At 45.3% G+C, this 12,433-nt stretch overlaps 1 protein-coding gene across 2 annotated transcripts; it reads right to left on the bottom strand.

The window, feature by feature from the left end:
• Positions 1-7,307: 7,307 nt before the first annotated feature.
• Rgs16 (regulator of G protein signaling 16) lies at positions 7,308-12,060 on the bottom strand. 2 transcript variants are annotated; one of them, XM_090340301.1, is made up of 5 exons: positions 11,892-12,060; positions 11,088-11,198; positions 10,310-10,374; positions 9,859-10,025; positions 7,308-8,638 (listed from the first exon to the last, which is right to left on the bottom strand). In XM_090340301.1, exons 1-5 carry the CDS (start codon positions 11,933-11,935, stop codon positions 8,402-8,404), a joined length of 624 nt encoding a protein of 207 aa, XP_090196427.1. In that variant the 5' UTR covers positions 11,936-12,060; the 3' UTR covers positions 7,308-8,401. The 2 variants fall into 2 exon arrangements, with proteins under 2 accessions (XP_090196427.1, XP_090196426.1); XM_090340300.1 differs by having other exon boundaries at positions 10,310-10,371; positions 11,892-12,025.
• Between the last annotated feature and the right edge of the window lie 373 nt (positions 12,061-12,433).

Genomic DNA, 12,433 nt, shown 5'->3' with positions numbered 1-12,433 from the left:
CCTTGCCTCTGCCAATCAGAGCAGCCAAGCTTCGGTGACTTGCAGGAAGCTAATGCATAGGCCAAGCTACAACCAATCAAATGGTCCTAAAATCTCATTTCTATTTTCTGTCCATAAATGCTGCCCAACCTGAAGTTCTCTAAATTTGTTCTGATTCTGTGTGCTATCTGCCCCATGAATCATTCTTCCATCAATGCAAGAGCTGATGACAAGCTTAGAGCTGAGGTAGCAGAAGATGTCAGTTTGTCCTGAACAGAAGATATGGTAAAGAGTCTTGGAAAAAGTCACTCTTTCTTGTCATGATGACACATGTGTATTGCAGCCCAGTGAGCAGGGGCATACTTGTAGTGAAACACGAGTTCACTGCTGAGACCAGAAAGAACTTTGCCCAGGATCTACAGTGTATCTTAAGAGAAACATCTAATGGCATGTGCCAGTAGACTTGTCCCAGGTTGGGCTGCTAAGTGATTTAGAGCTCAAGGAAATAAGGGTTTGATCTAAGTTAGGTGGTGTTAGGAGCCATTTCAGAATTGAGACTCTATTACTGTCTGGGGATTGGGGGAAAAAAGTGGAGCTAGAGCTCTCTGCTCTCGGGAGCCAGAAGAGGGGTCATGCAGTTATTTTTCTGGTGATACAGAAGCTACCTGTTTAATGGTCAGTTCCATTAAGAAGGGGCCTTTAGTCAGTTAATTAGTTTGTTTTTCTACCATGATATGGGTGACATAGCCTAATTGTTGACAGCATGACGGTGTTTGTGTTCAATGGGAGAAATATATACATAGGGCCTCTCTGAATATAGCTGCCAGTTGCCAGGGCCATTTTTCTCATTTTTGCTTGTTTTCTCTCCTCTCATATTAGAATGGAATCATAGTTTCAAAGATGGGTGACTTTATATGTTGAAAACTAAGTTATACTTTTAAAAAACACTACAATGAATGGATCTATTTTTGAAAAGGCAAATATCATTTCCTTCTCCCTTCCCAAGTCCTTAAGACCTACTCCCATAGGTACAGAACTTTAAGAGACAGGCTAGCATGCCTGCTCTGGTACATTTTTATGACTTTCAAAACTCACTTATAAAAAAAGGATTTGAGGCTATATGTAATAAAAAGCACAAATATTAAAAATCTTGAATTATTAACACAAGAGCAAGACATGCCATTAGTAATGGAGTAACCTAGCTATGATGTTCTCAGGGAAAATTCTGGGTCAAGGTCAAAGCAAAGATTGGAAACGCTCATGTCCCATAAAAGAAAGGTATCAACTTAGAAGTTCAAAATCTGACTTGCTATGACATGTTACACTTGCTGTATCACACAAGTGTGCACAGACAAAAGGTACCTAGCCCTAGTTATCCTTCCTGAAAAAGAAAAAACATGTGTGATAGGATATGAAAACAGGGAGAAGGAGTAATAGGAATGAGCATGAGGAAAGAACTGTAACTGCCTCCAGACCATCCTGAACCAGGGGAACCATCCTGCCCAAGAGAAAGGAAGGTCTTGGCACGAGGAGACATCACACACAACATGATTCCAATCACTAAGATGGGTTCAGATGTCCAGACTCTAGAGAGAAGGAATAAATCAAAAAAGTGGAGGATAGCAGGGTCCTCAAATGGGTGGGAATCTTGGACTGGGAACATGAGAGGTTTAACAAGACCAGAGCAAAATGTAAGGCCCTTTCTCCCCCATTTTTCTTCCTGTGCATCTCGTCCCAAGTTGTTAAAAGTGAGAAGAATCCTCAATCATTCCTACCTTTAATCAAAAAGTTCCTCTAGACTGGCTCTGAGCTTGGTAATGATCTCCATTTAGCTCATCAATAACCTCCTTTTTGGATCTCAATGAGAAGAAAATAGGATGGAGTTGAATCAAATAGAGCATCAGTGTTATCTGAGAATAGTCTGAAACTGTTATCCAGCAATAGCTAACTGATATAGCTACCTTGCTAGCTCCATTCAATCTATTTGCTTAAACTTTCCAGGTCTTGGCTTCCATATTTGTAAAATAAGGATGACAATAATAGTAGCTACCTTATAGGAATTTTTATGAGGATTATAGAAATTAATACGTGAAATATTTTGAATAGAACTTTTCACATTCAAGCAAATACTAATTTTTTGAACATCTGCAATGGAGCCCTATGATAAATCCTCTATATAAATGTTCTCACTTGGACAGCTTGGTACTGGCACAAAAACAGGCCTGAAGACGAATAGAATGGAACTGAGGACCCAGATATTAACCCACAGACCTATGGCCACCTAGTCTTTGATAAGGGAGCCAAAAAATAGAATGGAAGAAAGACAGCCTCTTCAACAAGTGGTGCTGGCAGAACTGGTTAAGCACCTACAGAAAACTAAAGTTGGATCCTTCTTTGCCACCCTGCACTAGAATTAACTCCAAACGGATCAAAGACCTGGAGGTAAAAGCTGACACACTGAAAACTTTACAAGAAGGAATAAGAGATACACTAGGCCTCTTGGCACTTTCTTAATAAGGACCAAGAATCACAACAAATCAGAGAAAGTCTGGATAAGTGGGGCTGCATTAAACTGCAGAGCTTCTGTATGGCAAAGGACATAGCTAGCAAACTAACTAGAAAACCCTACAAAGTGGGAGAAGATCTTCACTAACCATACAATGGACAAAGGCCTCATATCTAAAATGTATCAAGAGCTCAAAAAATTGAATCACTCCAAAACTAATCTCCAAAGAAACAACCATCCCATTAAAAGATGGGCCAAAGACTTACAGAGAGTCTTCTCTGAAGAAGAAACAAAAATGGCCTATAGACACATGAAGAAATGCTCAACATCTCTGGCCATAAAAGAAATGCAAATCAAAACAACTCTAAGCTTCCACCTCACTCCAGTTAGAATGGCCAGGATCAAGAAATCTAATAACAGATGCTGGAGGGGATGTGGCCAGGAGGGATCACTACTACACTGTTGGTGGGAGTGCAAACTCGTTCAACCACTATGGAAAGCAGGATGGCAGTTCCTCAAAAGACTAAACATAGAGCTCTCCTATGACCCAGCAATTCCACTACTTGGCATTTACCCAATCATGCAGAAACAAAGACATACTAAATCCACCAGCACAACAATGTTCATTGCAGCACTATTTACCATAGCAAAGATATGGAACCAACGCAGATACCCCTCAGTTGATGAGTGGATCAACAAGATGTGCTATTTATACACAATGGAATTCTATGCTGCCATCAGAAAGAATGACATCACCCCATTTGTAAAGAAATGGAAAGACTTAGAAAAAAATCATATTAAGTGAAGTAAGCCAGACTCAAAGTAACATAAGCTCAATGGTTTCCCTCATTTGTCATAATCAGTAGAAACCTTGGGCTCTCCTAGCAGAGATTTACAATAGAGCAAAACCTCGATATATAAGGCCATATGTTGGGAGCCGAGTGCAGGGTCAGGCTGGCCCATGGATCTGCATCACTGAGTTAGACAACCACACAAAGAAATAAGCTGTCATGTATGGTGCCATGCCTATGAACTTTGAGCTCTATCATTGGTATTGTGAATCACTTTCTGCTGAGACTTGATTATCAATGTAACACCTGACAGGTTCTTGTTTTGTAGAGACTATATAAGACCAGAACAAGAACAGCAGCGGCAGTCTTAAGCTTACAGCCTTAGGCTGTGGTCTTGGGCTGTAGCCCTCTCGATCTCATCTGTTACTTGTCTTTTCTTTTCTCATTCTCACCCCTGATTTAAATCAGGAATCCTACTTTGCTGCTGGCTGGCTCCAGCAGCCATATAGTATGACACTAAATGTAAGGACCTCCAGGATATAGAAACAAAGCCATATAATGAGTGTTGTCTTTAATGTGCTATGTTATCTCTCATCTCTTTTGCTGTCCCTTGGTTATTGCATATTGTTACAGTATTTTACCCTGTAATCTGATATATTGTATATATGCGTATTTGGTTATTTGAAATAGGATAGGGAAAACAAGATGAGGGGTGGGGAGGGAAATGGGGACCAAGACATGAGAAAGGGTATCAATGTATGTGAAGTGATGCACCTTCTATCTGGTGAATATAATGTCACCCTTCTATTAATTACAATAAAAATATTAAAAATTTGCTTATTTGGTCATCACAAAGCTCCTTGAAGCCCAAAGTACTGCTCTTCACACTTTATAGTAAAAAGCAAGACCCTAAGAAACTGAGCAGTGTGTTACAGATTACTTAGCTAATAAGCAGCAAGTTTGGAGTTGCATCGATCTGAGCCTGCTGCACATTTATGATATCAAGTGTCTGTGACGCCTCTGCTTGGAGCTGTCAAGATGGAATGATCGAAAATGATTATACTCCCAGCACAGAACAATCCCTTAAGTGGGAACTAACTACAAGCACAAGTTAATCTGTGCATTCTAACTTTCCTCAAAATCTGAATTACATCATTATCCAAGTTAGTAATAGAAGCTTGAACAGGCCAGAACTGAAGATATGGCTCAACTGATAGAATAAAAAAGCTGAGGATCTAAGTTTAAAGCCTAGAACTGCCAAATGACAGCAAAGAAAGAAACCAAGAAGCAAAAACCCCATTATTACTAAAGCACCTTGCATTTTTTTTACCCTGTGGATCATACCTTAGGTACAAAAATTTTCAGTCTTTCTTTTCTTTCCCTAAACAATTTGAATTTCTTTTCCACTTGAAAGCATTCAGTGACCAGGTATTAACTTGACATCAGCTCTTAATAGGTTGTGAAGACTTTTTCCTTGTAGCTACACAAGAACTTCATCTTTTTTCTTTTTTTCCTTTTCTTTTTTGCCAGTCCTGGGGCTTGACCTTGGCCTGGGCACTGTCCTTGGACACTTTTTGCTCAAGGCTAGTGCTCTGCCACTTGAGCCACAATGCCACTTCCAGCTTTTTTTGTGTATGTGGTATGAGGAATTCAACCCAGGACTTTGTGCATGCTGGGCCAAACTCCTGGCCCAAGAACTTAATTTTTTAGAGTTAATTTTAGCCCTGTGGACTAAAGAAATCTTGGTATGATAGCAACTATATTGATAATTCTAACCCCATGTGTTATTAAAATGAATTAACTACACTGAAACAAATTATAGCCCTTCAATGTAATTCAGAAGAAGCCAGACTAAAATGTTGGAAGTCAAGCAATGACTAGAAAAAGCTGCCATTTCCAAGCATGGCCACAGAGAGGCAGCAGAGAGTGAGATATGAGGTAGACTTCCACAACTGTGGAAGCAGCACCTGGAACTTGCAACCAGCACGAGCTGACCTGGGTTTGAGTGATTTCCATGCCTCCTTTGATGCACTTATTTGCTTAATACTTCCCATATACCATATATTTCCTCCTCTGAAATTCTAGAATGTTCTACTCATCAAACTATGGAACTGCATCTGTTTTTCTAGAAAAAAAATATACAAAATTTTAAAAAAACTCAATAAACTGTAATAGCTAACACCATTATGCAGAAGACTCTGTTGCTATACACTGGGAGTGAGGAAATAAAAAATAGCTAATATGCATGGAGCCTCCACTGTTCACCGATCGCTCTGGTTTCATTCACTATGCTCTAGAAGGGGTGTATTCTGATTAGATTCAATTAGCACCTTGTCTTATATCACTTTCTAAGGCCAGTGGACCAGGATGCAACAGATTTGAATCCTTGCATACCTTCGACCCAACCTTCACATGCCCTTGGCCTGAGGAAAAGATATACAGTATGCAGCTTTGTGTACTTCATCTCAGACATAGAGTCCTCAAATTTAGATGGAAGTTATAAAAGCTCACTGACACAAATTGAACGTGGGTAAAAGATGAAGCTATAGCTTGTCCCTGGGGTGTGCCATGTGTTAAAGATAGTCGAGAATACAAAAATTCCTAAGTAGGGCCTTTCGGGGGTAACTGAATCACCAGGGCCAACTGCTTCGGTGAGTTAATCCACTGATAGGTTCATAATTTGCTACACTATTGAAAGGTGATGAAATCTTAGGTGATGCAGCGTTGCCAGGCATCAGGGGTTCACGTCTGTAAGCTTAGCTATTCAGGGGGCTGAGGACTGAGGGTCTCAGTTCAAACCCAGCCTGGGTAGAAAAGACCATGAGACTCTTCATTTTATTTTATTGACGGTCATCAGCCTTGAACTCACAGCCTGGCCACTTCCCTGAGCTCTTTTGCTAAAGGCTAGTGCTCTATCACTTTGAACCATAGCTCCACTTCCAGGTTTTGGTAGTTAATTGGAAATAAGAGTATCATGGACTTTCCTTCCCAGACTAGCTTTGAACTGCGCTCCTCAAAGCTCAGCCTCCTGAGTAGATAGGATTACAGGTGTGATCCACTAGCGTCTGGCTCTTCAGGAGATTCCTATCTCCAATTAACCAGCAAAAAAAAAGCTGGAAATAAAGAGTTGTGGCTCAAGGGATAGAGCACTAGCCTTGAGCAAAAAGCTCAGAGACAGCGCTCCAGTCCTGAGTTCAACCCCTAGGAACAGAAAGAAAGGGAGAAAGAAAGAGAAGCGGGAGGGGGGAGGGGGGAGGAGGGAGGGAGGAAGGGAAAGGGGAAAAGAGAAGATGATCCAGTTCAAGGGAAGTGGTCATTGGAGGCATGTGCTTGTCCTCAGCCCCTTCCTCCGTCTGTTTCCCTGCTGCCATAGGGTGAGCAACTTTGCTGACCACACCCATGATGCTCCACCTCACCGCAGTCCAGGCGGGATGGGAATGGCCTGCGCTGAGTCCCAGGTAGGCAAAGAAAAGTGACAGGCTGCGAGGCGATGGCAGTGAGCTCAGTTCATAGGGTGGCCCAGAACAGATGGATGGCCCTCCGCTAAAGGAAGTTACCAATCTCCTTCCCGCTGGCTCTTCCTGCTACCAAGCAAGCAAAGTGCTTGCACGTGGGCCTGCACCCATAGAGTGGGAGCCCACATACTTGTCCTATGGACTCCCCAGATGCCAGAACCTCCACAGACCCCCCCCATAACACCTCCTTTCACTTCACCACACAGTCCTTAGAGAACAAGGCTGCATTTGGGATTTATCTATTTTATTATTGTATAAGAATATAACATGCTGAGACAGGAACACGGGCATTGCATACATCATCCATATCAAGGAATCCAGCTCCCTTTGTCAACAATAAATAAATATTTAACCAGTGAGGAGTTCCAGACGTTCCTCAGCAGGTCCTAACACGTGCAGAGGTAGAGTCTGGTGGAGAAAGGGGGGCAGGCAGGCAGCATCTCCTGCTGAAATTCTCCAGTAGAGGCAAACAAATTGCGATAATAAATATCAGTAACAGAAGTTAACAGCAACAAAAATATATGACAATCAACACAACATCAATAGTACTTAAATAATTTTCTCCTGGAACAGCTCAAGTGCAGAGAGAACAGTGTTATTTTGGGCATTCCCCTCCCTCCCACTGGAGAAAGGGATGTTGGTCTGTCTGGGGAATTCACCTCCCTATCCTGGGCTCAGTACAGGAATTCCCAGCACACAAGGTTTGTTCAGTGAAGCCCTGACGTGACAGGTAGAGTCTAACTTCCTCCCAGATACTACTCTTCCAAGCAGCTCCACTCTTGACTTTGCCATAAGGAAAGAAACCCAGGCATTCCTTCTATTCTCAGCATCACTCTTTCCTTGATGTCAGTGGGACTTCCAAGCTCTGCCAAGTGATTTTGTTTCTTCGGTCCTTCTTCTCCATCATTCCACACTGCTTGGCACCAGAAGTGGACTAGCTATTTGAGGCCTCCCACCTCCCTTCTCCCACACCCCACTGTCAAGGGCAAGAAGAAAAAAACACAAAAATAAAAACCTCAGCAAGGCCCTTCAATAGACTGATTTATGTGGATCCTGCTGCAAACACAGGGCCAGAAGCCAACTGTAGGAGACCACCCAAAAGCACCCAAACTGGGGTCCCAGGAGCAATTGTTTCTCTTTCAGAGCTCACTCCTGACCTGGAGAGGGGCTTTTGAGGTATAAGCATCTCATTCTGGGCAAGAAATGACATTTGACTTGCTGACCTTGAAGATGGACACAGTAGCCTGTTAAGAAGCCAAGCTCAGTGACCCTGGAGTGACCTGGAGCAGGTGAGCAGAGAAGAAGGAGAAGATTCTAAACCCACAGTTCCTTCCAGGCCCCTAGTAAGAGTCAGTGCTTAGCTATGTACCTTATTCTGTTCCCCCAGAGAGCCCCGTGTGGCCTGGGTGGTCAGCCCTTATCCACAGGAAGTGGCAGCCCCCCCTTGCACAGTATCTGGAGGAGGGGAGGGTGGGTGGTCTTGCTTGTGCAGGCTGCTGGGAAATTTTTCCATGCACTGTCCTCTTGCACTTGCAGGGCAGATCCTTCCTTCCATGCAGGGGCAGCCACCTCAGGGAAGGGTGACCCCACCTCGCTTCTAGCTGGCTTCCTCACTGCCTAGTGGCTCTTGTGTGTGAGGGTTCAGCTGGGCTGCAGCTGGACGCAGAGGGGGTGGCAGCGGAGGCTTGGGCAGCCAAGTCTTGGTAAGCAGGTGACTTCAGGAAGCGTGGGTAAGAGTCCTTCTCCATCAGCGTGCGCGTCTTGCCTTGGGCCACGTCGAAACACGTGGCCGTGGCAGCTTGCACATTCATCCTTGTCAGTTCCCGGGTCTCGTGGTCGATGTTCACCTGTGGGTATGGAAGCAAACACTGGGTGAGTGGGCTGACTTTTTGGGGTCAAGTGGCAGGTGGGGCTGTGAAAGGAGCACCAGATTCTGGATCAAGAGTCACCAAGAAACTTCTGAGCTCTGGGCCTGTTCCCACATTAGCTCTAGTGGCTGTCCTCCAATCTCTCAGAATTAATGCAAAGATGTATTAACCCAGCCACTTCCTACCCCATTCTGGGTCAACTCTGGCTCCAGTCACCATTGTCTGTCTTCTGATGCAGCACTGGGGCCTAACTGGTGTCTCTCTTCTCCCCCAAATTTATCTGTCCTCCCCAGCAGCTAGACTGGGCCTTCCAAAACCCCTATTAGTTTACTAGCACATCTGTTTTCTGGTGTGATTGTTCAGCTCACATCTAGTCATCTGCCATCTCTGACTGACCTCACCTCCTACTTTTTCTCCATGTTTATGAGGACCTGTTTGCCATTCTGTGGCTTCAATGGGCCTCTGCATTTGCCATTTTCCTGTACTAGAACATTCCTCACTCCTTGTTTATGTTACTTTACCAGACAGCCCTCTCCTGCCTTCCTTTTATTAAATGGGAGACACCCCCTCCACTCACTGCACTCCATAACACTGGCACTGCTCTCCACTGCCTGCTTTGTCTGTATCAGAACATAAATTGGAGAGGACTTATATTCAGCTGGTTAATACCATCTTCTCCCACTAGAATATATGTTCTATTAAGGAAAGGGTTTTGTTTTGTTCATTTCTCTACTCCTGAGACTACAACAATGTCTTGCATGTAATTGGTGTTCACTAAATCTTTATGGGAAACCAGGGAATAAAGAGGTCAAAAGCAGGACTCCGATCCAACCACCAGGTGGCTCCACGTTCTTTATCAAATGAAGCCGCCAAGCAGAGCTGAGGAAGGCTGAACTGGGAAACTCATGGCTAACCTCAGCCATGCACTGCTGAGGCCCGCCATTCAGGGGACTGAGCTAGGTCACACAAGATCCCTGCCATAACTTTATTTCCCTAGTTGGCAAAGCTCTTAAAAGAACTCATCTCATGGATAGAGAGAAGCCCTAATCACCATCCTGCCCTGTCATAGGAAGTTGGAGATTGACAGCATCCAGGTAGGTATACATCAAAACCGACCCCCCTGTCCACTGGCCCCAGCTATCCATGATTCTCAGCGGGGCAGGGGTTGTGTGTGACAGAGTTTCTGTGTGGATACGGACCTCTTTGGGGGCTTCACTGCAAATGAACTCATCAAAGATGTGCTGAGCCCTGGAGCTTAGCCTGGCAGCAGATCGGATCTTCTTGAACTCCTCACAGGCCAGCCAGAACTCGAGGTTCTCCTCACTGAACTCTGTCTTCAGAAAAGCATGGAAGGCAGCCACTCCATCTGGGATTGAGAGGAGAGAGGAGGAGACAGGTCAGACTGGGGAACAGCAGGAATAGAGAAAAAAAAGACAGCAATTCTAGTTAATGGCTCTATTTTTAGAATGTAATTTTCCTGAACAAGGGCCTGCCTTTGTATTTTGAATAGAGGCTGGCACACTAGGGGATCCATATTCTTCTTCTTACTACTGTTATTTTCCCCATGTTTTCAAAACCCCTCGGACTGACTGCAGCGCACATGAGTGCACACGTGCCATCCACAGACAAACACAACAGGCTCTGACTTACTTTTACTGCTCAGCAACAAGTCAAAGGACTCTTTCCATCCCAGCACATCTTCTGAGAAGCTTCTGCTGAGAGAGAACACAAACAAAATTTTAAAATCTAAACAAGCAAACAACAGCAACACCCTCTCTCTACTGATCAGAGGATGCATAATTCACTCGAAGGCTTGTGTAGTAATTGTCGAAACTAGCTTCTCAAACTCAGCTGGAGTCAGGGTGCTCTAAAGAGGACAATTCAGCAACCAGGCAGTTATCTACTGCCACTACCACACTTTGCCTAGAAACCCTTTTTTCCAGGTGCTGTGCTAGGCTCTGGGACAATAAGTAGATATAATCTCTCAGAAATCTCCCCTCCCCTACCTCCCTGCCAAAAAAAAAAAAAAAGAAAGAAAGAAAGAAAAGAAAAGAAAAACCTAAACCTAAGCTTTGAGAGTCCTGAGAATAGAAGCAATTTGGGGCAGAGAGGAAACAGGTGTGGTAATGGAAGGCAAGTCATTAGCAACTACATCAAGTGGTCTTATTATTTCAGGCCTGGTTATATGCACAGTGGCAGGTCTGTCAGGTGGGGAGTAGACAGACATCCTTATTCTACATGCAGTTGCCTGCTGGGAGACTTGAGACCTGGAACAACCTACCATTGCATCCCTGAACCCCACAACCATAGAAAGCCAAGAAGTCCTGTTAAACTCTCCAGAGAGGGGCTGCCCAGGTCTACTCTAGCACATCCTAGTCTCTCCTTCTATATTACTCCTCAGGCTTCCTCTCCCCTTGGCAGGATTTACCTTTCTTTGCTGTGTTTACTGCCCCAGTCGAACTTGCCAAGACTGCCAGTCTCAGAGCCCAGCTCTGATTTGTGAAGGAAGATTCCCAGTCGTGTCTTGAACTCTTTGGCTCTGGAAAACAAATCAGGAACATGAGAAAGGATGGTTGGCACAGCCAGCACAGGCAGGTTGGTGGGATCCCTGAAGAAGGCTAACACCTAAGTTTCAGCCTCAAGAGCCCAAGGGAACACTTGTGTTCCCAAGGTTCAGACTTTGCCCTTTTTCATTAGGGACATCAAGCCCAGGGCAACACAAGCAATGTGTGGGGCTTGCCTCTATACAGGTATGTGTTTTCAGAACTGCATAAATAAGCTTTTTCCTACTAAAGTCACCAATCTGTCCTCGTGCCTGCTGATGAAACGAAAAGAAACTCAACATACAGGCTTGTTGGGTATTTCAGGAACTGGATGGCAATTGATTCCTGCCCTTCATCTTTACCTTTTCCTTCCCAGCTACCAGCCCGGACGAATGGCAGGAAACTCCTGAATAGCTGGCTCCAGAGGAAACTTGCACATTTCTCTCTCTGCCTTCCCAGGGGTAAAGGAGCCCATCCATGCTCCTAGTTCTGAGCTTAAGAAATTGAGGCAGAGACTCAGTTCTGCTTGGAGATGCCAGTGTGGTTAAACTTCCCTTCTTCCCGATCCTGGCCTCAACTTGCCCATTCGTGTCCCTCGCTCACTACTCTGAGGCCCATCCAAGTCCTCTAGCTGGCCCACTGCACCCTCTCAGAGTCTGATGGGGCTCAGCTGGCTACATTTGTCTTACCTCTCCAGGCAGGTGGTGGGGAAGGCAGCTAGGGTACGGCACATGGTGGCAGGCGAGGGGCAATACGTCTTGGATAGGAAGTTGGCGGGCTCCACGAGGTCCGGGATCACAAGGAGGCAGACAAGGCCGAGCAGGCGAATGCAGCAGGTGTTAATAAGCGCGAGTTTGAGTCAACTCTGCCCGAGTCCGGCCGGCCCTGGTCCAGAGCTTTTATATCCTCGGGGGTGGGCGGGGCCAGTAGGCGATGGCCAATCAGAGAGCGGGGCTAGGCTCCGCGAGGGCGGAGACGAGGCAGACCGCTGGCGAGCCGCGAGTCCACGGGGCTCCAGCGGAGGGGCTGCCCGCACCCTGTCCGCCCCAGCCCTCCCTTCCCCCGCCCCGACACCGTGCCGCCGTCCCCGGAGGACGCAGGCAGGCGTGGGAAGCCAGAAACCCAGGAAAGGTGCAAGGATGAGGAGCGCGCACCCAGCTTGACATGGAAGAAACCCTCCGACCTGTAGTAAAGGCAGGAAGCCCAGCCGTGTCAGGAGGGTGATGTGGGG

Source organism: Megascapheus bottae, chromosome 10, assembly GCF_031878675.1.
Source record: "Megascapheus bottae isolate mThoBot1 chromosome 10, mThoBot2.hap1, whole genome shotgun sequence".
Lineage (NCBI taxonomy): Eukaryota > Metazoa > Chordata > Mammalia > Rodentia > Geomyidae > Megascapheus > Megascapheus bottae.
This window is presented reverse-complemented; position numbering and strand designations above follow the sequence as displayed.